General features: G+C 42.6%; 1 protein-coding gene across 3 annotated transcripts; it reads left to right on the plus strand.

Annotated features, from left to right (window-relative positions):
* The first annotated feature begins 4,437 nt into the window (after nt 1-4,437).
* Nucleotides 4,438-19,104, plus strand: LOC100630748 (zinc finger protein 709). Of its 3 annotated transcripts, XM_070273073.1 has the most exons (5): nt 4,517-4,692; nt 8,976-9,184; nt 15,483-15,609; nt 15,817-15,877; nt 16,254-19,104. In XM_070273073.1, the coding sequence occupies exons 3-5, from the start codon at nt 15,576-15,578 to the stop codon at nt 18,370-18,372; spliced, it is 2,214 nt and encodes a 737-aa protein (XP_070129174.1). In that variant the 5' UTR covers nt 4,517-4,692; nt 8,976-9,184; nt 15,483-15,575; the 3' UTR covers nt 18,373-19,104. The 3 variants fall into 3 exon arrangements, with proteins under 3 accessions (XP_014597406.2, XP_070129174.1, XP_070129175.1); XM_014741920.3 differs by lacking the exon at nt 8,976-9,184 and having other exon boundaries at nt 4,438-4,692; XM_070273074.1 differs by lacking the exon at nt 15,817-15,877 and having other exon boundaries at nt 4,557-4,692.
* The last annotated feature ends 5,083 nt before the right edge of the window (nt 19,105-24,187 follow it).

Raw genomic sequence — 24,187 nt, forward strand, 5'->3', positions numbered from 1 at the left:
GGGAGCCAGCCACATCTAGGAACACGTAAACTAATCGATGAATTGTTGGAAACACAGTATGGATTATCTTGAGAGTTAAGTGCTATTGGGGAGCTGACCTTAGGGGGCCCCCACAACTCATGAATGTTTCCTTCAGCAGCCCAACCTGGTTCTCATAGTGAAGATGGGAGTAAATGGCCTTCTGTTTCATGCAGGAAATGGGGGGAAATGTTTTGATATACACACAAAGCATTTTGTTCTTTGTAACTTGGACCTTCCCTCAAAGGAAACTAATCTGTCAAAGCTTTAACAATTGGGAAAGTGCAGTTAGATAACTCCCACACCCTTTAGCTCTTCTCTCTGACCAAAGGGGAGGAAATAAAAACGCTAAGAACCTGCTCTGAAGTTCATAATCCAGGGAATCTTTACCACTGAAACATTGCAGGCTTCATCATAACAGAAGAGGACATTTTCCCTTTCAAACCCCTGACACCATATCGTCAGGGTCCCAGGATAGAAACACTGGATGAAAACAGAGCTGCACAGCACAGACTCTACTTAAGAATGAGTTTCTAGGGAAACCCAACACATCAGGGAGATAAGTGCAAGGACACTGCAGACTATGAAGCCCCTGTCCCCTCCAGCTGCAGCAAACACGAAACATAGTCTGACTCCTATTCAAGAAATCATAAGGCCTCACACTAAAAGCCTATGTTCATGAAATCCTATTTCATCATACATTATGTCTGGGTTTCAACCAAAAATTAGGAGACATATGAAAAGGAAAGACATAAAACATTTTAAAGAGACAAAGCAAGCATCAACACAAGACTCAGGTACAACAGAGATTTTTGGAAGACCAGACTGAATTTAAAATAACTATTAATTTCACCCTGTATGGGAGGAAAATATTTCCTCTACCCACTCTAGGTCCTTCTTGCTGGGCTACGAGTTAAATTGATGTGAAACAGAATAACAGGAGAAAATCAAACAAAGCTTTATAACATGTATACATGGGAGAGACCCAGAAAAACTGAGTAACTTGCCAAAATGGTGGAAGTTCTCATCTTAAAAGCCATCTTCAGCTACAGACAAAGGAGGATGTGGGGGGTGGGGGTAATGGTTTGGGGGTTCAAAGGGGAGGAAGGCAATTCACATGGAAAAGGAAAAGCAAATGTTTGGTAAATAGAACTTTGATAACAGTGGACTTAGCAAGGATCCTCCCAGTCCACCGGATATCCTGAGTTAGGTATGGTGATGGCCTGTCCTGGGGACAGGCCTCTATTTTAAATTTCTTTTAGGCAGTTAGGGGGAGGGTCAAAGTTTCTTTCAGAGTCTTTTGTTCTTAAAATTAATCAACATAAGGTAGAGACACATTTTGGGGAGGCGAATTCTGATCCCCACAACATAAAGCAGACTTCAGAACAAGGAATATACCTGAAAAGGCATGTATTGAAAATATGTAAAGACCTATTATAATAGAAAACCAAATAACTCGACTTGAAAATGGAAAAGGATTAAATCCACATTTTTCCAAGACAGACAGACAAACGGCCAAGAGCATAAAGCTGGACGTCTTCAGTGGTCAAGGAAATGCAAATCAAAACCCCAATGAGATACCAGTTCACAACCACTAGGATAGCTAGAATCAAAAAGTGAGACAATATCAAACATTGTCAAGAATACATGGAGAAATTTCAACCCTCATACATGGATCATAGGGATATAAAATGAGGCAGCCACGCTGTAAAATGGTCTGGGAGCACCTCAAAACTTAAACCTATAATTACGGTGTGATCCATCAATTCCACTCCTAGGTATATGCCCAAGAAAAATGAAAACACATGTTCAGATAAAACCTTGGACATGAATTTTTAGCAACATTACTCAAAGAAACCAAAAAGTGAAAACAAATCCGAATATCCTTTAAAGAATGAATATGTCAACAAAAATAATCCATAACCAATCTATAAATGAAAATTTGGGTGAGTTTATTCTGAGCTTAAATCTGAGGATTATAACCCGGGAGAGTCTTTCCACAAAGGAACAGAGCACTCCAAAGAAGTGTAGGTATACAGGGTGGTTATATACCCTCAAAGAGTATGTTTCACATATGATTGAAATGTCCCTTTTACAATAGTCACGAGGCTCCTCTGTCAGCACAGCGATTGATGGAAACAGCAGATAGGTCTGCTGTCTCAGTGAACGCAGCGGGGCGGCAGGTGTGTTGCCTCGGGCTGGGCGGTCACAGATGAGTGCCGCAATCGGTTCCCAGCCTAAAGAAAGATGCTTAATCTTTAAGGAGATGCCAACGTTGGGAGGGGGAGAGAAGTTGCACCTTTATCTCAAGGGCCTTTGCTCTTGCCATAGGGAATGTCTAAAGCAGATATGCAATGCATGCTCCACGGCCTCAGTCAGGCCCTTTTGGAAAGACAAGTTCAGGCCGAATTAGGTTTACCCAAAATGGCTTCCTCATATACTCCAATATATCCTATTACTTGCCATTTTTATTTGTCAAATAGATAAACAAATGTGTTTTAGCCATTCTCTGGAATTATCTGAATCAGGTATTGATACATGCTACAACATGGATATGCTTTGAAAAATTGTGCTAAGTGACTGAAGTCAATCACAAAGACCATATATCGTATAATCCCTTTCAGAGGTAAGACACAAAACAGAAAGGGACAGAAAGGAGACGAGTGGTTGTCAGGGCTGGGACTGGAGGAAGAAGATGGAAAGATTGGGAGCGATAGCGAAAGGGCAGAGGAGTTTCTTTTTGAAGGGATGAAAATGTTCAAAAACTGTTGTGATTATCGCATGTATCTGTGAATATACTGACAACCGGTGAGCTGTACACTTTAAGGGGGTGCACTGTGCAGTATATGCATTACATCTCGAGAAAGCTGTTGAAGTAAAGAAATGCATTAAAGTCCTGCAATCCAGGCTTTTAGGCATGTAAGAATTTCCAGGTTAATTAACACGTCCATTACCTGACATAGTTACTGTGTGTGTGTGTGTGTGTGTGTGTGTGTGTGTGTGTGTTGAGAATGTTTAAGAGCCGTTCTCTCGGCTAATTTAAATTATACAATACAGAATAAGAGTATCAAATCATCTTATTGTAATCTTTAAATACAGACACTATTAGTCAATTACACCTCGTTAAAGCTGAGGGAACAAGAGTTTCCAGGTGCATCCTATATTTACATAATATAGCAGTTGACGAATAAAAATGGCAAGTAATAGGATATATTGGAGAATATGAGGAAGCCATTTTGGGTAAACCTAATTCGGCCTGACCTTGTCTTTCCAAAAGGGCCTGACCGAGGCCATGGAGCATGCATTGCTTATCTGCTTTAGACATTCCCTATGGCATGAGCAAAGGCCCTTGAGATAAAGGTGCAACTTCTCTCCCCCTCCCAACGTTGGCATCTCCTTAAAGATTAAGCATCTTTCTTTAGGCTGGGAACCGATTGCGGCACTCATCTGTGACCGCCCAGCCCGAGGCAACACACCTGCCGCCCCGCTGCGTTCACTGAGACAGCAGACCTATCTGCTGTTTCCATCAATCGCTGTGCTGACAGAGGAGCCTCGTGACTATTGTAAAAGGGACATTTCAATCATATGTGAAACATACTCTTTGAGGGTATATAACCACCCTGTATACCTACACTTCTTTGGAGTGCTCTGTTCCTTTGTGGAAAGACTCTCCCGGGTTATAATCCTCAGATTTAAGCTCAGAATAAACTCACCCAAATTTTCATTTATAGAGTGGTTATGGATTATTTTCATTGACACAGTGAAAATGGGAATCAGTTGCCTTAGGGATATTATACCATTTACATTTCAAACCTCTCTGGGGACACAGGAAAAAACTGATCCAAAATAAACTTCCTTCCAGTGTAAAACGCACACTGAAGAATTTGGCGTCCGCATCTCAGTGCTTGTGGTTGGTGAGAAGAGAACCTCACCCCGCTAGGGCTGTGGGGTTCCAACTTCCCAGCAGAGCCCAGGGCCCAGGGATTCTTTATCCTAAGAACCAAATGAGTGGGGGTGGGGCGGGGATGGGTGGAAGGCTGATCGCTGGCAAGGCGGAAAGATCAAAATGGGCCCGACACTTGATCCCAGCTGGTGAGGGCACGTTTAAGTGTCTGCTTTTCTAAACAAGGGTCACAGTTCCATGAGTGGCCTCGCAGCCTTACGCCAAGCCCTTGACCCCTAGAGGACCGAAGAGCCTCTTTTCCAGTGTGTCCTGGCCTGAGCCACTCTATTGTCTGTACTTGCTCCTTCTTGAAACTGAATCAGGATTCCCTGTGCACACCTGGAACAAGTCGTCTTGCAGAAGCTGCGGGAAGAGCAGAGTCAGCCCCAGGCCGGGAAAGAGTTCTGTTTCAATGCAAATGACCCAGAAAGGACAGATTTCGGCCCAGCGGGGGAAGGTGGGTCCCTTGAGCCAAGCGTCCTCCCTCTGTGATGTCACTCAGCGGGGAGGGGCGTGGCCTTGGGAACTGTCCAATCGGGGTGGCGCTGGGGCTGTGGGTGGGGCCGCGCAGCGTACCCTGGTCGACGTCCTTGTTGTTCGGGCCTCGGAGTTGCGTGTTGTCTGCCTTGGTCCTCTCTGGTGCCTCTGCCGCAGCTTCTCTCAGGCTTTTATCTGCACCTGTCGTGGGGGGTCGTAGGAAGGACTCGGGGGACCCAGGAGCCCTAGAAATGGTGAGTGTGCGGCCCCGGGGTGAGGACGCGGGAGGAGGGGCTGGTGGGAAGCGGCGGGGCGGGCCCGGCCTCCCGCGGTCCCCTCCGGGGTCTGCGGCCCCGAGTCCGCGGTGGCGCCGCTCGGCCCTCAGGCCCCTCCGGCCGCAGCGTGGGGGCCGGCAGCCGGGCCCCGGGCGTCCTGTGGTCCCTGCGCGCGGCGACTTGGGCCGGAGCGTCTCTGGGCCGCTGTGCGGCCGCAGCCCCGCGTGTCCCAGACGGTGCGGGGCCGCGGGAGGGCCCGCAGGACAGTCGGGCGTCGGTCTCCGGGTCCGTGTGCGGAGGGGCTGCGGTCTGTGGGTCCCCAGGGCCTCCTTTCTCCGCAGGGGGCACCTGTTTTCTCGGCATTTTCCATATATTTGGGGAGCAGGGTCTCAAATCCACAGTCCTGTCCCCTCAGCTCTTCCCAGGACTGGCGATAAATCCCTAAGTTTCCCATCTCTCCCCGCATTCCCAAAGCCAGTTTTTAGTTCTCAGGATTATTAAGTATTTGTCCTTCGTGGTGCATTTCAAACAGACGCGGTATTTTAATCGTTTATCCTTTTCCCCTAGAGCCATGGATAGCTCTTTCCTAAAGACGGTGTGTGTGGATATTTTCCATGAGTGAAAAGCAGCCTCTCACCGCCTGGAACTACGTTGTATGAAATCCTCATGCGTCTCCCAGGATCTTTCTGGGCGCAGACATGCTGTGGGAAGTCCTCTGGGGGCAGGTTCCTTTTTGAGCTTTTCTGGGCGATCTTTCCTGTCGGCACTGCCCCTCCTGGCAGTGGGGTTGGTCGTCTTGAAAAAAGTTATTCACTTAAATCACCGGTTTTCACTACGGGTAAAATGTGTTGAATTGAGCTTGAGAGACAGTATGAAATACTCCCAAACTGGCAAGAAAGAGGTAGATTTCAGAAAAAGTAAAATATTCCATTTGCTGCGAATTCTGGTTTCCGTTTTTCCTCTCCTGAGCATATGCAGTTCCTGAGGTCTGTTCTTTAGTTTTCGGTGTTTTAAAGTGAAATTTCAGAGCTTAGACGTGCGGGCCACAAGTGTTCCAGTATGATTGATTTTTACAAAACGGTCTTGCCATGGAAATAATAATTAAAACTGACCTCTTTTTTCCTGAAAGGAAAGACATTTGGGGTTCTATGATTGAACTAGTGAAAATGCGCTAGATTTGTTCCCTCTTTCCATATAAACAATGGGTTTGAGAGATTTTGCTGGATTGTTCAAACACTGGTTTGTATCATTCAAATAACAATGATGTTCCAGAGTATCTGCAGTGGGGAGCAGACCCTGCAGTCATTGACCCAACCTAAGGCCCCCCTGGGCCTGCAGAGGAAAGGCCTTGAAGGCCCAGTTGTCCTTCCTGGGGAGCCTCCCCTGCAGGTGTCCTACTGCTCACACCCCCATGGAAGGAGCCTTTATCCTGAGAGGAGCTGCAGAGCCCTGGACAGCTGGGGGTGCATGTGCTCATGGAGTGGAGAGTGATGCCCTTTCTGAGGCTGTGGTTGTGGTTCCTTAGGCCTAGATGTTTTAAACATTGTTTGAGTTTTGCACCCACACTGTAGGTGCACTGAGAGTGTAATCTGTGCACAGTGAGGAAGTCTGTGAAGATCAGGTGTTGTGTCCTGTGGACAAAGGGTTCATGAATTTGGAGTCCATGTGGGTCAGAAGCTTAGAGTGATTCCAGCTGAGAGTTTCCTCACTTGTGAGGATGGGAGCCTGGGGGAGGCAGTGCCTCCATGCTCACAGGAGAGGCAGGGTGTGTGGGGCTCCCAGAGTGCCTCCCTGTGGCTGCTCAGGGGTCCCCACCCTCCTTCACCAGGGACTGACCCCCTCCAGGGTTCTGTCTCAAGCAGAAGAGTCTAGACTCCAAATCTTGGAATATGATCACTTTCTGAATGTGGATTTTCGTTCTGAACTGTGGGCAAGCAGGCTGCTTCTATGAGCTAATTGGGATATTCTTGTTTCTGTCCTTGGATTCCTTTACCCAATGAAGATTGCAGCCCTTTGATTCTAGTCTCCCTTAACACCTGGGCCCTGTTGATTGAGAGATAAAACAAGAATATTGTAGAACCGAGGAGATTTTGTGTTCCATTTAGGCAAGAGAATTTGAGGAGGTGAGATGGGTGTATCTAAGTCCTCCATGCATTTTCCATTGTTAGGTGTGTCTTTGTCTCTAGAGATCTTTAACATTTAAAAGGCTATACTATTTCTAAGGCAAATGGATCCCTAGTTTAATGGATATGAGAGAGAAACAATTGAGTTTCTAATTTAATTGATAGGAAGAAAACACTGCAGAGCTTATGTAAAGCTCTCAAATTCCTATACATTTCAGGGCTTAGTTGCCAACCCCTAATGCCTTATAATATGCTACCCATTCCTGAAATTATCCCTGCTGTGAAATATAGCAGAGGGACAAACTATAATGCCCCTTGTCCTTTTAGTTAGAAAGGATTTGTAAATTTTTTATGGTTTACAATTTTATATCTGCTAGTGCTTAGAGGATTAAATGTTGGAAGTTACCCATGTAGAAAAGTTAAAATTAAGTTAATTAATAAAGCAGAAGTTAATTAAAAATAATGATAATGCATAGGTAAATATATGTATATAAAATTATCTTATTTTAAATAAATAGTGCATGAGAAGGTTAAAAAAAATGCCTATAAGGAAACTCCCTTAAGGAGGCTCCCTGCCTGCTCGTCCTGCCCCACTCCTCTGCTCTGACTCCAGCCTCCCTACATGACCAGTTTTGGTCACTGCTTCATCATCCTGTTAGTGTTTCTTTATGTAAAAACAAGCCAGTGTGGATGCCTATTTTTCTTAGCCCTGTCTGTTCTTGTAATGAGTAACCAGGGTGCACAGATTTGCTGTTTGACCACTGAAAACTTAAGCCTCACCCTCCCTTTTCCCCTGGGCCTTTTTCCCTGGACAGGCTGGTGAGAAAGCCTGGAGGCTCCTGCACTGTGGGCTGCTGCTTGCTGGGCAGCTCCTCCTGGGCGCTGTGCTGCCCTGTGCTGCACTGTTGACCCCACCAAGCCTGGGTTCTATACACAGAAGGCACCAAGCTGGCAGTTGCACTTCCCTTGGGAGCAGGAGTCTGGGAATGGGGCCCTCCTTAATGTGGTCCTGGGTTATGTCTTGGATGGAACCTATCTGTGTTTAGAGTGAAGGTGAGACTAAAGCTGGGGTTTCCCTGCCATTAGGGGGCATCTGAAGGGATATGAAGATGATTATCCCCTGCAAATGATATAAGGCCTTCAGATGGTCAGTCCTCAACAGTTATTGCAGAGGAAAGAGAAGAGACAAGAAAGGAGCCAGTAGATGGAGGGTGGCATCCACACTCCTGATAGCAGAGGGCTGCCAGGTCCCTTCAGTACCTTTGCTGCTGCCCCTGCCTCTACTGCCATGAAGACCCTGACCTTTGCATAGTGGGGGGCAACACGCATAGCCTCACTGTGGCACAGCAAAGGGGTTAGTTTAAACTGACTTAAGCCCGGGATACGTAAAAGTCCATAAAGCAGCCAGTTGTCTTGGAGGAGGCCACTAACCCTGATGGCAGTGATGTGAGTCCCTCTAGTGGAAAAAAAATTGTGAATATCAGGATGGAGAGGCCATCCCCTCCCCCACAGTGACCAGAATACAAAACAGGGCCTGCCAGCAGGGAGGGAGCAAGAGGAAAGGCACTGAAACAAAGGTCTACAGTTTGACCCGCTCGGAAATCCAAAATGTGCCAAAACAATTTACACAACAAAGATGAAAGAGCCTTGCTTGGCCTTGATCCTCTACGTCAGAGGTTCTGAATTAATATTAACATCCCCTGTAATGCGCTAATTCACAAATCTTCATGAAATTAATCAAACTAGGTTTCACGTTACAGGTATACCTGGGGATTTCACTAAATTTAAGCAATTTCCCTCATAACCTTAGGGGAGTTACTGAATATAATCTCGAGGACAAACAGGTGTACCTCGTTTTTACAGCAGAATGCTCACCTTACCTAAATTCCTCATACACTCATAACACTCATTGTCCTAAAATATCCTGTAGTGAAGCAGGGAAGCTCCGAATGAATAATTCATAAATTAAAATTAAATCAAGTCTTTACGACTTCCAAATTGGTCTGACAAAATGGGACCCCACTGACCTTAGCTTCTCAGTTACATAGTTAATATGGCCAAATGTAAATTAAAGAAGTGATTGTCCCTGATGCTTCTCCGTTTATCAGCCTTATTCCATTTGTTCTTGAACCTTTAAAGAAAGAATGACACCTCGCTTTGGATCATCCCAACCCTGAGACTGTTTTTGCACCAAATAAACCCTGTTCCCAGGCCTTTGACATTATGGAAATGACTGACTCCATCCAGTCAGCAGCTGGGAAATACCCTGCTGTCACAGATCCGGCTAAGTCTGTCCTGTCCAGTCCTGTGTCCCCAGCCTCCGCTGCACTTGGCCTTCCCCTCCAAAGGTACGTGATGCCCCTTTACCTGGTTACCCTCGGGGAGCCTCAGCAGCCTTGCCCTCCCACAGTTTCTCCAGGCAGGGTCTGAACTGCATCTGCTTTGTTCCAGAAACACAGGCACGACATGACATGCTCCTTTGGACATTCATTTCACATTCATTCAGAACATACAAATGTTTTAAAAAGGAGCTCTCAAAAAATGCATGGGCCATTGACCCTCATATAATGTGAAGCTCTGAAACCGTGGTTAAGTTTCTAAATATTCTTTGGTAATCAGACAGCCGTTTCCTCCCTGACATTGAAAAAATAGCCATAGGCCCCTCAGCAACCACATCTACTAGATTCTTTTGGTGTTGGGCAGGCAACGTATTTCTTGTTTACAAATTTTAGGTGAGTCCACTTATGCTGTAACTTGCAAGTTGGACCAGCTTGAATGGGCCCCTCAGCCACAGAAGGCTCTGTACTGTGTTTAAATTGCCATACAACAGGCACTCCTGTTAGTGCCCTCAGAATTTCCTTCACTGTAGAGACCTCAGTGACTTCCTCTCATGCCTCCCGGGGTACCCATGAGGACCTTAAGTTATTCTTATGTGTCTGATGCAAGCACCTGCCTTCCTCAGCCCCACGCTATATGCCATTAGAGCTGTAGTTTCCACCGTGTACTGGGCTTTCTTGAAAAGAGACGCTCTCATAATCTCTGAGCCTGTGACCCTCTACCGAGCTGCCCATTGTACCTTTGCCCGGGGAACCATGCTGACAGGTCAGCATACCCACCAGCACTTCCACATGATATGATGGAGTCACACTTTGGCCCTCTGACTTAAGCCACCTAGAGGAGGGTGGCCTCCTCTCTATTCAGTTGCCTGAAAGATTCTAGAGTTTTGGAAGAGGTCACCATTCCCCCTGTTGGAGACTTCCCTCAGAAGTTCCATGGGAGGGGCTGGCCAAGTGGCTCAGCAGTTAAGTGCGCACATTCTGCTTCGGTGGTCCGGGGTTCGCCACTTGGGATCCCGGGTGTGGACGTGGCACCGCTTGGCAAGCCATGCTGTGGTAGGTGTCCCACATATAAAGTAGAGGAAGATGGGCATGGATGTTAGCTCAGGGCCAGTCTTCCTCAGCAAAAAGAGGAGGATTGGCAGCAGATGTTAGCTCAGGGCTAATTTTCCTCAAAAAAAAAAAAAAAAAAAGTTCTGTGGGATTAACTGAATCCCCAACTCTGGGGAGTGCACAGATTTTAAGGACAACCTCACATATGTCTACATGATGGAGCTCAGTGGAGAGTTGCTGCTGTACGTCCCTACTTGAGACATCCCTGATGAAGGAGCAAACCCAAGGGTCACACAGCTAACCAGATATCAGGCAGCCATCTTACTATTGGCCCTATCTACATATATTCACAGACTTTTGTACAATTGTCTAAGTGTTGCAACTTTGTAGTAAAAAAAAAAAAAAAAAAAAAAAACTTTAGCAATCTCTTGACTCAGAGATAGCCAAAATATAAATATAGGGAACCCTTACTGTACATTACTAGGTCTACAAGACGAGGACTCGCCAGGATGCTCCTCATCCACCTTGGGGTTCTGCCACTACTGATAGTGACCATGGCACTTCTCAGAGGATCCAGTGCTGTTCTCCCCAACAAGGCATTCGATGCAAGTCCCCCCCCCCCCCCCCCCCCCACCATTACTGGTCTCAGATCAGAGAGCATCATACTAGCTTGTTGAAATCACTTGAATGAGAGATGTCCTGTTTCAGTCATCAGGGGTGAGTTATGAGGTTGTCTTAATCTTTCTTTCTTTTTTAAGATACTTCAGTTTCTTTGGAGCAGTTTTATGTTTCCAGAAAAATTGATCAGAAAGCATGGAGAGTTCCCACATAACCCTTCTGCATTCACGCAGTTTGCACTACTTTTTGAAGTCTTGTGTCACAGTGGGACATCGGTTGCAGTTACTCACCAATATTGATACCTTAAAGTGCACAGTGTACATGAGCATTGACTCTGTTATGGGATCTGTTGGTTTTGGCAAATGTTGATGGCATATATCCTTCATTTTTGTATCATATAATGTTTCACTTCCTTCAAAACCCCTTATGCCCTACCTATTCATTCTTCCTTCCCACCAACCCTGAAATCCTTCACAACCTGAGGTCTTTTTATTGGCTTGTCCTTTTCTCTTTTCCAGAATGTCATGTACTTGGAATCAAACAGTATGAAGCCTTCTGAGATTGGCTTCTTTCCCTTAGCAATATACTGTTTTTTTTTTTTTGTTTTTTTTTTGAGGAAGATAAGCCTTGAGCAAACGTCTGCTGCCAATCCTCCTCTTTTTGCTGAGGAAGACTGGCCCTGAGCTAACATCCGTGCCCATCTTCCTCTGCTTTATACGTGGGATACCTACCAGAGCATGGCTTGCCAAGGGGTGGCATGTCCACACCTGGGATCTGAACCGGTGAACTCCGGGCCGCTGAACTGGAATGTGTGCACTTAACTGCTGTGCCACCAGGCCAGCCCCAGCAATATACTTTTAATATTCCTCTATATGTTTTCATGACTTCATACCTCATTTCCTTTTATCACTGAACAGTATATCATCATATGGATACACCAGTGATTGATTATCCATTGGACTCTTGAAGGACATCTTGCTTAACTCTAACTCTTGGCAATTATGAATAAAGTGCCTATAAACATCCATGTGTAGGTTTTTCTGTAAACATAAGGTTTCAACTCATTTAGGTCAATTCCAAGGAGAGTGATCACTGGATCTTACTCTGTGTAGTAAGAGTATGTTTAGTTTTGACAGAAAACTCCTGTCTCCCAATGTAGGCATATCAATTTCCACTTCCACCAGCAATGAATGAGGATTGCCTGTAGCTTCACTTCTTCATCAGTTTCTGGTGTTCTGAGTGTTTGGAATTTTAACCATTTAATAGATGTGTAGTCTTTGTTTTATTTGTAACTCCCCAAAGATAGAAGCTGAGCATGTTTTCGTGTTGCTTATTTCCCACTTGCGTATCTTCTTTGTTGAGGCGTCTGTTCAGGTCTTTGTCCGTTTTTAATTGGGTTGTTTGTCGTCTTACCATTGAGTTTTGTGTTCTTTGGGTATTTGGGGTATCATTATTTGTCAGATACGTGTTTTACAAAAGATTTTCTCCTCATCTGTGACTTGTCTTTTCATTCTCTTAACACTTTCCCAGAGCAGGAATTTTTCTTCTTAATGAAGTGAAACATCATTTTTTTCCCTTCAGAGATCTTTTTTGGAGTTGTATCTAAAAATTCATCACTAAAGGCAAGGTCACCGAGATTTTCTCCCCTGTGTTATCTCCTAGGCATTCTTGACTTTGCACTTTACGTTTAGATCTGTCATCTATTTTGAGTTAATTTTCATGAAAGATTCATGTCTGTGTCAACATTCATTTTGTGTGTGGATTCATTTGTGTTTTGTCTGTGGATACCCATTATTTCCAGCACTATTTGCTTAAAAGACTTTGTTTTGCCCAGTGAGTTGCCTTTACTCCTTTGTCAAAGATCACTTGACCATGTGAGTCTGTAGGAAAGCACTTGACTTGTGTATCCTTCAACCTTGGTGTACTCTCTCAGTAATTCCCAGAGTTATCTCTGTTGTTGAGGATTCTTTCAGATGTTTTACAAAGACAGTTTTATTTCTTGCTTCCCAATATGTGAAGCATATTTTATTTTCTTATTACACAGCTAGGCCTTCCAGTACAACGTTACATACAGTGAGGAGAAGAAACTTCCTTGCTCTATTCTTCATCTTACCAGAGAAGCATCTAGATTCTCACCATTTTGACGTTAGCTACAGGTGTCCTGTAGATGTTCTTTCTCAAGAAGAGGAAGTTCCCTTCTATTATTAGTTTGTTATCATTAATGGATGTTGGATGGTATCAAATCCTTCCTCACGTCCATTTCCCCTTTTCATTTCTGGTCTTAGTAATTTTTGCCTTCCATCTTTCCTCGGTTATCTTGACTAGATGTTTATCAATTTTATGTAATTAATCCTTTCAAAGGACCAGCTTTTGGTTTTGAAAACTAGGAGAGGTTTTTTTCTTTGAAAACTTTGAATATTTCACTCCACTCTCACATGATTTCTGGAAGGAAGTCTGATTTAATTCTAATCTTTCTTCTCTGTAACTAAGGTCTGGTTTTCCCCTGGCTTCTTTTCAATGTATTCTCTTTGTTGTTGACTTTTTTCTAGTTAGAATATGATTTTTTCTAGGTTGCCGTGCATTTTTGGTGTTTTTCATGTTTTTATTCTCTGTGATGCTTGGATCTACAATTTGCCATCTGTGATTAATTTTAGGAAAATCTCAGGGATTAGTACTTCACGTATTTCTTTTCCTTTCTGTCTTTTCCTTCTGGCATCCCCATTTGTGTATTTTAAGCCTTCTGTCATGGTCTGTGGTGCATGGATATTGCGTTCTCTCATTTGTTCTTCATCTCTGCATTAGCCTCTGGTGGAACAGATTGTTTTCAGTACAGGCCTTGATAAGAACAGAAGATTTGGGGTCTAGTTGAAAATACCATCTTCAGTTTCTCTTTCCCAATTTTGGAGAGGTTGGTTTGCCTCTGACCTCAATACTCTGTTGAATCTAAGAAGAGTTGTTCATTTCAAGGTTTTTCGTTTTTTTCTAAGAGGTTGGGATGACTACTTCCACATTCCTTAAATGCCCGACCAGAAACCAGAATTTTCTGACTCCAGTTTTTGTTGATTGATTGCTGATGGCTTTGAAGCCTTATTCTTCCTCATTCTCCTGTGACTGCCATCTGTACAAAGTGATAAGAGTGTCTTGCTGCTCCTTCCTGTGGCAGTGGCTAGAGAGTCAGTCCACGCAAGATCCTGCCCTTGTGTGTGAACTCTCACCCTGATTCACTCCCTAACCTTGATTTTTAAAATTCTGGCACCTTTCACTGCTCTATGAGGCCATTTCATGGCTTTCCTGACTTTCCCCAGATACCTTAATTATGCACATAATAAACCCTGTCCTACACTTTTGGCAGCGTGTGGTGTCATCAGCTAAGGAATTTGTGCATTCAGGGTTTGAGGTATCGTCATGCTCCTGGTCACAACATGGGAGCTTGAGAATTAGAGAAGCTGGCAGGGCAGCCTCTGGAGTGGCTGATCAGGAAGCAGTTCGTCCTACAATTGAAAACGGAGATTTTATGTTCTTTTGTAGGAAAGCATTGCTGAACTCTTCAGGTATTTTATTCTCATGGGCAAATTCGCCATCAAGCCATTGTGATTTTTTTTTTTTATTAATGTTATGATAGATTACAACCTTGTGAGATTTCAGTTGTACATTTTTGTTAGTCATGTTGTGGGTACACCACTTCCCCCTTTGTGCCCTCCCCCCACCCCCCTTTTCCCTGGTAACCACCGATCAGGTCTAAGCCATTGTGATTTTTAATGAACACACTTGCAATCTGCAACTCTCAGCTGGGTCCTCAAGGTCAGCAAGGCACAGGGCTCAGGGTTCTCTGTCTGCCATAAAGAGCTCCCCTGGCGTATTTTCTAACTGGGTGCCTATGAGTGCCTCACGTTGGCTGGAAGCAGCCTGTGGCATGTGAGTGTAGGGGTTTTGTGGTCTAAGCTGTCATTCCTTCTTCCTCATGTCTGAAGTCTAAGTTCCAGTTAACATTCTAGCCCCATCAAATGGCACAGAGAAAGGAAAACTGAGTCTGCGATAATATTACACAAGTTAAAAGCAGTACTTTCCCACAAGAATATTTTCATTCCACCGGCTCTCCCTGGCTACTTCTAAAGGCCTGTTGTACTTTTAGGGATGATGTGGCCAGTTGGGCCTTATTAAAAGTTGGATTTCCACAGATCTCCTGGACTCTCATGTCTGGTGTTGAGAGTAGAAGAAAAAGCTTCCTGTTCTTCACTATGTTTTTATTCATTAAAACGTTATGCATATTTGCTCCTCTGCTTCATGGAGTGTTGTTAACAGTGGGCAGGAAGGAATAAGATGAGTTTTTCTCACAAGGTATTGATGGTCTTAAAATGTTTCATTTGTATAGAATTTCTCTTGCTTCCCCACATGCTTGGACCCTCCCATTAGTAATAAGATGCAGTGTTATCCAGTAAAAGCATGTAAATAATTTCCATGTGTTTATGATGCTGTTAAATTTATAATGGAGTGTAGACAGAGTAACTTTGATGATCGTGTCATAGAATAAATGTTTGGAGGTAACATAGTCACACATAACCTTCCTACAAGTGGAGTATAGATCCCCAGTGCTGTCAGGCTCATGCATCCTACTCTACACGTATTTGTGGTGTTTCAGGACTCAGTGGCCATTGAGGACGTGAAAGTGAACTTCACCCCAGAGGAGTGGGCTTTGCTGGATCCTTCACAGAAGAAACTCTACAGAGATGTGATGTGGGACACCTTCAGGCACCTGGCCTCAGTAGGTAAGAATGAGGACATTCCATCACTGCATCAAGTGGAGAGCAAGTGTTTCTGGCCCATCAACAGTGTTTGAAGGTGTTTCAGAATGTGGAAAGGAGGATGTTGGTGAATAAACTAGGCACAGTCACAGTCAAAAATGGACAAGGACTGTAGTAATTTGTCTGTAATTTCTTACATTTTGCAATCATTTTCATTGGTCTACATTTTAGGGAAAAAATGGGAGGATCATGACATTGGAGATCAGTACAAAAACCAGGGGAGAAAACTAAGGTAAGTCACACTCATGGTAGAAAGTCATAGCTCATGAGAATTCTGTTATGTTATGAAACTTTAAAAGAAGGAAACAAACCAAATAACCTCTGCTTCAAATGTATTTATTCTTGGAAAATTTTCACCAAAAATACTTGATGTATGTGACATAGATGTTCAGTGTTTGCAAAATAGTTCACTTGGAAACAGTATTAATAAACCCTCTGTAGGAATATCACTGTTTGGGTAATAGCAAGGGTGAGGTCCTCTTACAGAGCATTCAGTATATTCAATTTCAGAGAATTCACACAAGGCAGAAAACCAACAGTTTTCCTGTAAGTCATAATAAATGTAACAAACATAAAATCATTAATAATGTGCTTCTCATTTTTTACAGAAATCGTATGGTAGAGAGACTCTGTAAAAGTGAAGACAGTAGTGAGTGCAGAGAAAACTTCAGCCTTATTCCAAATCTCAGTCTGAATAAGAAAACTACTAGAGTGAAACCACATGGATACAGGGCATGTGGGAAAGTCTTCATGCGTCATTCACCCCTTTATGGGCACATCAGATGTCACACTGGACTCAAACCGGATGAGTATCAGACAGATGGAGAAAAGCCGTATAAGTGTAAGAAATGTGGTATAGCCTTCCGTTATCTCCAGGTTTTTGAAAAACATAAAAGAAATCACCGTAGAGGGGAAAACAATAAATGTAAGGAATGTGAGAAAGCCTTTAGTAGTTCCGCTTCTTTGAGAAGACATGAAAGAATTCACACCGAGAAGAAACTCAATCGATGTAAACAATGTAGAAGAACCTTTATTTATCATCATACTTTTCAAAGACATGAGAGGATTCACACAGGACAGAAACCCTATGAATGTAAGCAGTGTGGTAAAGGTTTTGTTTCTCTTAAAGGTTTCCAAGTACATGAAAGGAGTCACACTGGAGAGAAACCCTATGAATGTAAAAAATGCAGTAAAGCATACGCTTCTTCCAGTTCTCTGCGAGTCCATGAAAAGACTCATAGTGGAGAGAAGCCCTATGAATGTCTGGAATGTGGGAAAGCCTTTAGTTATTCCTCTAGATTGAAAAGCCATGAAAGAAGTCACACTGAGGAGAGACTGTATCAATGTAAACAATGTGGAAGTGTCTTCAGAAATCGGCATACTTTTCAAAAACATGAGAGGACTCACATAGCAGAGAAAAACTATAAATGTAAGCAGTGTGGTAAAACTTTCGTTTCTCATCAAGGTCTCCGAATACATGAAGGAGGAAATCACAGTGGAGAAGAAAAACCCTACAAGTGTAAGGAATGTGGGAAAGCCTTCCGTTTGCTTGCGTCCTTTCAAATACATGAACGAATTCACACTGTAGGAAAATCCTATGAATGTAAAGAATGTGGGAAAATCTTTGCAAGGTTCACAAGCTTTCAGAGACACATGATGATGCACAAGGGAGATGTTCTTTATATATGTGAAGAATGTGGAAAAGCTTTCAGTTATTCCACTTCATTGCGCAAACATGAAACAATTCACACTGGGGAGAAACCCTATCAATGTAAACAATGTGGAAGAACCTTTAGGTATCATCAAACTTTTAAAACACATGCAAGTACTCACACGGGACGGAAACCCTATGAATGTAAGCAATGTGGTAAAGGTTTTGTTACTCATAAAGGTTTCCAACTACATGAAAGAATTCACACAGGAGAGAAACCCTACACATGTAAACACTGTAGTAAAGCATACCGTTGTCCCAGTTCTCTGCGAAAACACGAGATAACTCATAGTGGAAAGAAACCGTATAAATGTCTGGAATGTGGGGAAGCCTTTAATTATTCCTCTTCGTTGCAATTACATGAAAGACGTCACACTGGAGAGAAACCCTATAAATGTAAAAAATGTAGTAAAGCCTACACTTCTTCCGGTTCTCTACAAACACATGAAAGAACTCACACTGGAGAGAAACCGTATCAATGTAAAAAATGTGGTAAAGCATTCATTTGTTCCAGTGCTCTGCGCAAACATGAAAGAATTCATACTGGAGAGAAAACCCACAAGTGTCTGGAATGTGAGAAACGATTCGTTACTCCCAGTTCATTTCAAATACATCAAAGGATTCACACTGGAGAAAAACCCTATGAATGTAAACAGTGTGGTAAAGCCTTCAATTATTACTATTCCTTAAAATTACATGGAAGAACTCATACTGGAGAGAAGCCGTATGAATGCAAGGAATGTGGGAAAGCCTTCTGTTATCTCCAAACCTTAAAAATACACCTGAGACTGCACACTGGAGAAAAACCCTATGAATGCAAGGAATGTGGGAAAGGCTTCTGTTATCTCCAAGCCTTAAAAATACACCTGAGACTGCACACTGGAAAGAAATTGTATGAATGTAAACAATGTGGTAAAGCCTACAAATATTATGGTTTCTTACAAATTCATGAAAAACGTCATACTGAAAAGAAACCCTGTGAATATCAGGAATGTAGGAAAGCCTTTATTTCTTGAACAAAGTTTTAAGGACATGTAAGAGTACACAGAGGAGAAAACTATAAATATGAAGAATGTGGGAAAGTCTTCTTGATCCCAAGTCCTTACAAAGACATGAAAGACCTTAATTGATAAAACCTCCTGAACGTAAACAGCATGGGGAAGCCTTCAATTGCCCCCCACCCTTATCTGAAAATGCCCAATGAAAAGAGTTCAAGAAATATGGGAAAGATTAATGGAAATTACTCTATGTATAATGTTCTAGAAAATTTTCGAGATGAAAGAATTGTTATAAACGTTGTAAATATATTGTGTTTACCAAGCCTCTTTCTTAAAATGCGATATTGGACTGTGGATTTCTACAAATTACTATTAGAAATGAAGCAAGAGTTCTGTGAATTGTCTTTAAAAACTAGTACATAAGATTAACAGGTACTGCTTTTTTCTTAAATTGACTAATATTTTCTCTTTCTATTTTGCAGCCTGTTGTATCCATGGGTGAATTGAAATGTATTGCTAATATACAATTAGGTTTAATTTTCTTTTATAATGTTTTATTTGTTCTGTGTTCAGGGACTGTTGAAAATTGATACTTGTTTGTTGGGATTTTCCTGCTGGCCTTGTGTAGAAGCATCTGTATATCCCTAATCTATTATATATTGTACCTTTCTTACTGAGAAAGCCTTTTTCTATTTTCCATACTATTAAACATTGAGAATAAATTTGTACATATGGCAACTTTATCAAAAAGTGTAGTTTCATGTGAATTATTTTCACATTTGGGCCTTTGTTCGTCCTTCCTGTTATTTGATAAATAGACTGAATTAGTTAGACTGTGGTAGGGAAACAAAACCTAGAGCTGGACACTTGGTTTGCATTATGGTGATAAGTGTAACGTTAGGAACTAGATCTTTCAGAGTCCACCTCCTCTATGGTTCCATGTTGGAATTCAACAGGAGCCTCACTTGCATGAGATTTGGAAGGCAGAAGCAAGAAGGCATTAGTCAGAGTTTGGAGCCACCATACTGGGAGAGAGACATCAATGAATAGGAGCTTTGAGGATGCCATGCTCCAGCCCATTTTCCAGATTCTTTGCCTTTCCAGTCAAGATTATCCTCAAAGCGGGCTGGCCCCATGGCCAAGTGGTTAAGTTTGCATACTCTGCTTCGGCGGCCCAGGGTTTCACTGGTTCGGATCCTGGGCATGGACATGGTACCGCTCATCAGGCCACGTTGAGGTGGCATCCCACATGCCACAACTAGAAAGGCCCATAACTAAAATATACAACTATGTGCTGGGGGGATTTGGGGAGAAAAAGCAGAAAAAAGAAAAAAAAAAGATTGGCAACAGTTGTTAGCTCAGGTGCTGATCTTAAAAAAAGAAATTATCCTCAAAACTACCACCAATAGTTTGATTTCTATTTTCTGTAGAGGTGTAGGTTTCCACTGATGTTTTAACAAGTCTCACATCAAAGATGTATCAGAGTTTGGGTTTTTCTTTAAGCCCTGTTATGTATGCCAGGAAAGAAATTCAGTCTTTGGTGCTTGGGAGTGTTCTGATTTCCTTCTTCTCTAGATGATATTTGTATAAGGTGTAATTTGTATAGGAAACACCTTATACTGTTAATAGTGTTGGTCTGTTTTCCTGATTCACCATGACATCTACTATGGGGCAGTAAAAAGAAGGACGTAGGGGTTTGTTTCTCTGCTGTGTTGTGCAGTGGCTCCCTGGACTCTGTCCTTTCCTGTGAGAAGAATCACTTTGCTCATTCAGCAAACCTGTGGGTATTTCCTAGGTAAAACTCAAAGAACTTCTCTCTGCCATGATCAACATAGTGGCCTATCACTGCACCTAATGTGAGAAAACGGCACTGGTAATATAGTCAATGTACATAGTTCCCAAGCTTAGGAAGGGGTCCCTAGAGCTCATGGCAAATGGACTTTAGGGGGCCCCTTAATCCCTCACCCCTGGCTACTTGCGATGCTCTGACCAGGATACTTATGTAGACACATCCTCATCCTATCATACATGACCCTAGTGAAGCCAATGTGCAAGGACTCATCAAGGCACTCTAGGAATTATTGATACTATCAACTCAATTCTCAGAATACAGAGCACCGGGCTTGTGAAAAAGGCATTCAGTGTACCATGTACCTCTTATGACCCCAGTCTACAACCCTCTTAGTTTGTCCCAATGACTTAAAGCTTGCTTTGTTACACATAGGTCTTCCTGCTGTTTGAGAGGTTAGTTACATTCAATCCCCAGTCCTTGGGGCCTGTTACTTTGCTCTAACCATCAGGGTTACTTGCACCTTGTAAGTAGAGTGTTTCTATACTAGACTTTTCTGTCAGAATGGTCAGTCCTGCAGGACTTTGGCTTATTGTAACAGTGCACGCTAGCTGCCACTTTTATATCCCATTCCTGGGTCTTCCTCCGAACATCACCTGTGGTCTGTGTGTCAGTATTTCATTTTGAACACTCTCCTTCAAAACCCCTTCAGCCCATGCAACACAGATATGCTGTTTTCCTGCCATTTGCTCTTAAGTGCTCATTGTCCTGGGAGTCACTGGTACTGACCTGGGCACACATGATGTTTAACACATACATCATTAATGCTAGCCAAGAAATGTCCAAGACACTCAAAATGCATGCAGCAGACAGCTAGTGTTTGAGATGTTTTCCCTGAAGGAAAACCCCCTGGCAGCCATGGTAGCTGCTGACTACTTTGGTTTAGACTATTTATTAACCAGCCAGGGAGAGTTCTGTTCCCTAAAAGGGCTGCTCGCTGCATGTGTGCAGGCTGCACTGGCAGGGTGCCTCCAAGAGCACAACAGATGAGACAGCAAATTAATAACATTACTAAAATAATTGTATTTTTTTTTTCTTTTTTTGGAACCATACTGACACATTTTCTTGGATCTGCAACACCCAGGGATGACTGGACTCATTTGGGTCTTTTTGAGGCCTTGTCATCTGAATTATAATATATTGCTTGTGCTTTTCACATGGCTTTTAAATTAATATTCAAATTCACCTAAAGTAGATGAGGCATCCAAACCGCAGGAGGGGACTTTAATAAAGATGCTGACCTCTGTTTTCAGCTTTGACCCTTTATCAGCTTTGGATTACTGCTCACCGTGTCTGGCCCACGGTGGGTAGAGAAGTGGCCACGTTGACACACGCCTCTTTTTGTCTGTCAGTGGGTAGGAGGGTCAGACCTTGAAATCTTTTGCAGCCTTTAACCCTACATGTCTCAGAGTCAACCAATTCTTTGCGGAAGCCACTTGCAACTTGCCCTACTCTCTTTTGAAATTACCTTTGGGTGATATTCATTTTGCTATTCACTTGATGCCTGTGGTGACATAGTCTTGACATTCAATCCCATTTTAGCTAAGGTGTTAATCCTGCCCCCACGAGGGCAATGATAAAACAGAAGGTAACCAATGGAAAATGTCTTTGGGGTGAAAAACAGCTGTGCAGCATAGGGAATTTTGAAAAGATGAGGATAAGAAATCCAAATGCAGTGATACCATTATAATGTTTCCAGATGCATTGGTCACAAAAGAAAAACTTTGAAACCACTCACATGGTCACTAGTTGTAGAATCAATAATTGGAAATGGTATAGTCTCCCATGGTAAAAATACAGAGCAACAGAAGTGAAGGGATGGTTTCTGTTCCAATATCTGAAGAACTTGTAGTCATGCTGGTCTTCAGTGAATAAAAAATGCTGGACAAACGGAAAATTAACACCTCTTAGATCCCTGAGAGATTTCAGGTTACATGGCAAACCAGTGCCCCCAGAACAAACTGGAGAATATGGAGAATTAGCACTTTGCTAAAGCCAGCAACCTCTAGGAACACACAAACTGTTAGAGATGAATTGCTGGAGACACAGTATAGACCAGCTTGAGAGTTAAGAGCTGTAAGGGGGATCCCTCCACATTTCATGAATTTTTCTTGCAGGAGCCCAAACAGGTTTTCCTAGTGAAGATCAAAACAAATTGCTTCTTGCTTCTTGCAGGAAATGAGGAAAAACATTTTAATTATACACACAAAGCATTCTATTTTCTGTAACTTAGGCCCTCCCTCAAAGAAAATTAATTTGCCAAAGCCTTATCTGATTGGGCAAAGAGCAATTAGGCCAATCCTACAGCCCACAGGTTTCCTCTCTTGCAGAAAGGGAGAAATAAATGCTAAGAACCTGTTCTGAAGTTCATCGCCCAGGGATTGAGTTCCTCCAAAACAGTACAGGTTTAGTTATAACATAATAGAACATTTTCTCACTCAAATACCTTCCCACCATAACAGCTCCAGTATAAAAACAGTGGGTTAAAACACAGAGCTGCAAGACACAGACTCTACTTAAGGTTGAGTTTCTAGGGAAACCCAAACACTAGAGGATATTGAAGCCCCTGACACAGCTATGGCAAACATTGAACATAGTCTAATGCCTATTAAAAAAACAACAACAGTAAAATGCTATTTATCTCAAATATTGTGAAAATTAACAAGTACGTGGAAATTAAACAACAGTCTTGGACAACCAGTGAGTCAAAGACAAAATCAAAAGGGAATTTAAAAAATATATTGAGAGAAAGTGAAAATACAACTTACCAAAATGTATGGGATGCAGCATAAGGAGTACTAAAAGGGAAATTTATAGTGATAAACACCTATTTCAAGAAAAAAGATGTCAAGTTACCAATCTAAATTTACACCTCAAGGAACCAGAAAAGGAACAACAAACTAAACTCAAGTTAGCAAAGGTTAGGAAATATTAGAGCAGAAATAGAGAATAGAAAAACAATAGAAAAAAGTCAAAACTAAGTGTTGGTGTTTTTAAAGAATAAAACCTACAAACCCTTAGACTAACTACAAAAAGAAGAGAGAAGATTCAAATACATAAAATCAGAAATGAAATAGGAGGCATTACATTGGATGCCTTAGAAATAAATAGGATCAAAGAGGAGTATTATGAACATTTACATATGAAAAACTGGATAACCAAGAAGAAATGGATGTATTCCTATAAACAACCAACCTACCAAGAAAGAATTTTTTTAAATAGCCTGAACAGACCAATAACAGGTAATAACAAATTCACAGAATGAATACCAATCCCTTTTTAAACTCTTCCAAAAACTAGAAGTAGAAGGGATACTTCCAAATTCACTTTATGAAGTCAGCATCTTCCTGATACCAAAGCCACAGACACCATAAGAAAAGAAAACTAGGGGGCTGGCCCCGTGGCCAAGCGGTTAAGTTCGTGCACTCTGCTGCAGGCGGCCCAGTGTTTCGTTGGTTCGAGTCCTGGGCGTGGACATGGCACTGCTCATCAAACCACGCTGAGGTGGCATCCTACATACCACAACTAGAAGGACCCACAATGAAGAATATACAACTGTGTACTGGGGGGCTTTGGGGAGAAAAAGGAAAAAATAAAATCTTTAAAAAAAAAAAAAAGAAAAGAAAACTAGAAGCCAATGTATCTAAAGAACATAAATGCAAAAATGGTCAATAAAATACTAGCACACTGAGTTCCACAGTACATCAATAAGATTATACACCACGGTCAAGCGGGATTCATCCCTGGGATGCAAGATTCTTTTTTTTTTAATGAAATAAGCCAGTTATTTTATTTATTTTTCTTCTCCCCAAAGCCCCCCGGTACATAGTTGTATATGTTCTAGTTGTAGGTCCTTTTAGTTCTGCTATGTGGGACTCTGCCTCAGCACAGCTTGAGTGGTGCTAGGTCCGTGCCCAGGATCCAAACCAGTGAAACCCTGGGCCCCTGAAGTGGAGCATGTGAACTTGACCACTCAGCCACGGG

This window comes from Equus caballus, chromosome 7, assembly GCF_041296265.1.
Source record: "Equus caballus isolate H_3958 breed thoroughbred chromosome 7, TB-T2T, whole genome shotgun sequence".
NCBI classification, from domain to species: domain Eukaryota; kingdom Metazoa; phylum Chordata; class Mammalia; order Perissodactyla; family Equidae; genus Equus; species Equus caballus.

Coding starts and splice junctions, on each gene's coding strand:
- LOC100630748 (XM_014741920.3), top strand. CDS start 4,453: ATGTCACTCAGCGGGGAGGGGCGTGGCCTTGGGAACTGTCCAATCGGG. Junction 4,693..15,482: donor ACCCAGGAGCCCTAGAAATG/GTGAGTGTGCGG, acceptor GTGGTGTTTCAG/GACTCAGTGGCCATTGAGGA. Junction 15,878..16,253: donor AACCAGGGGAGAAAACTAAG/GTAAGTCACACT, acceptor CATTTTTTACAG/AAATCGTATGGTAGAGAGAC.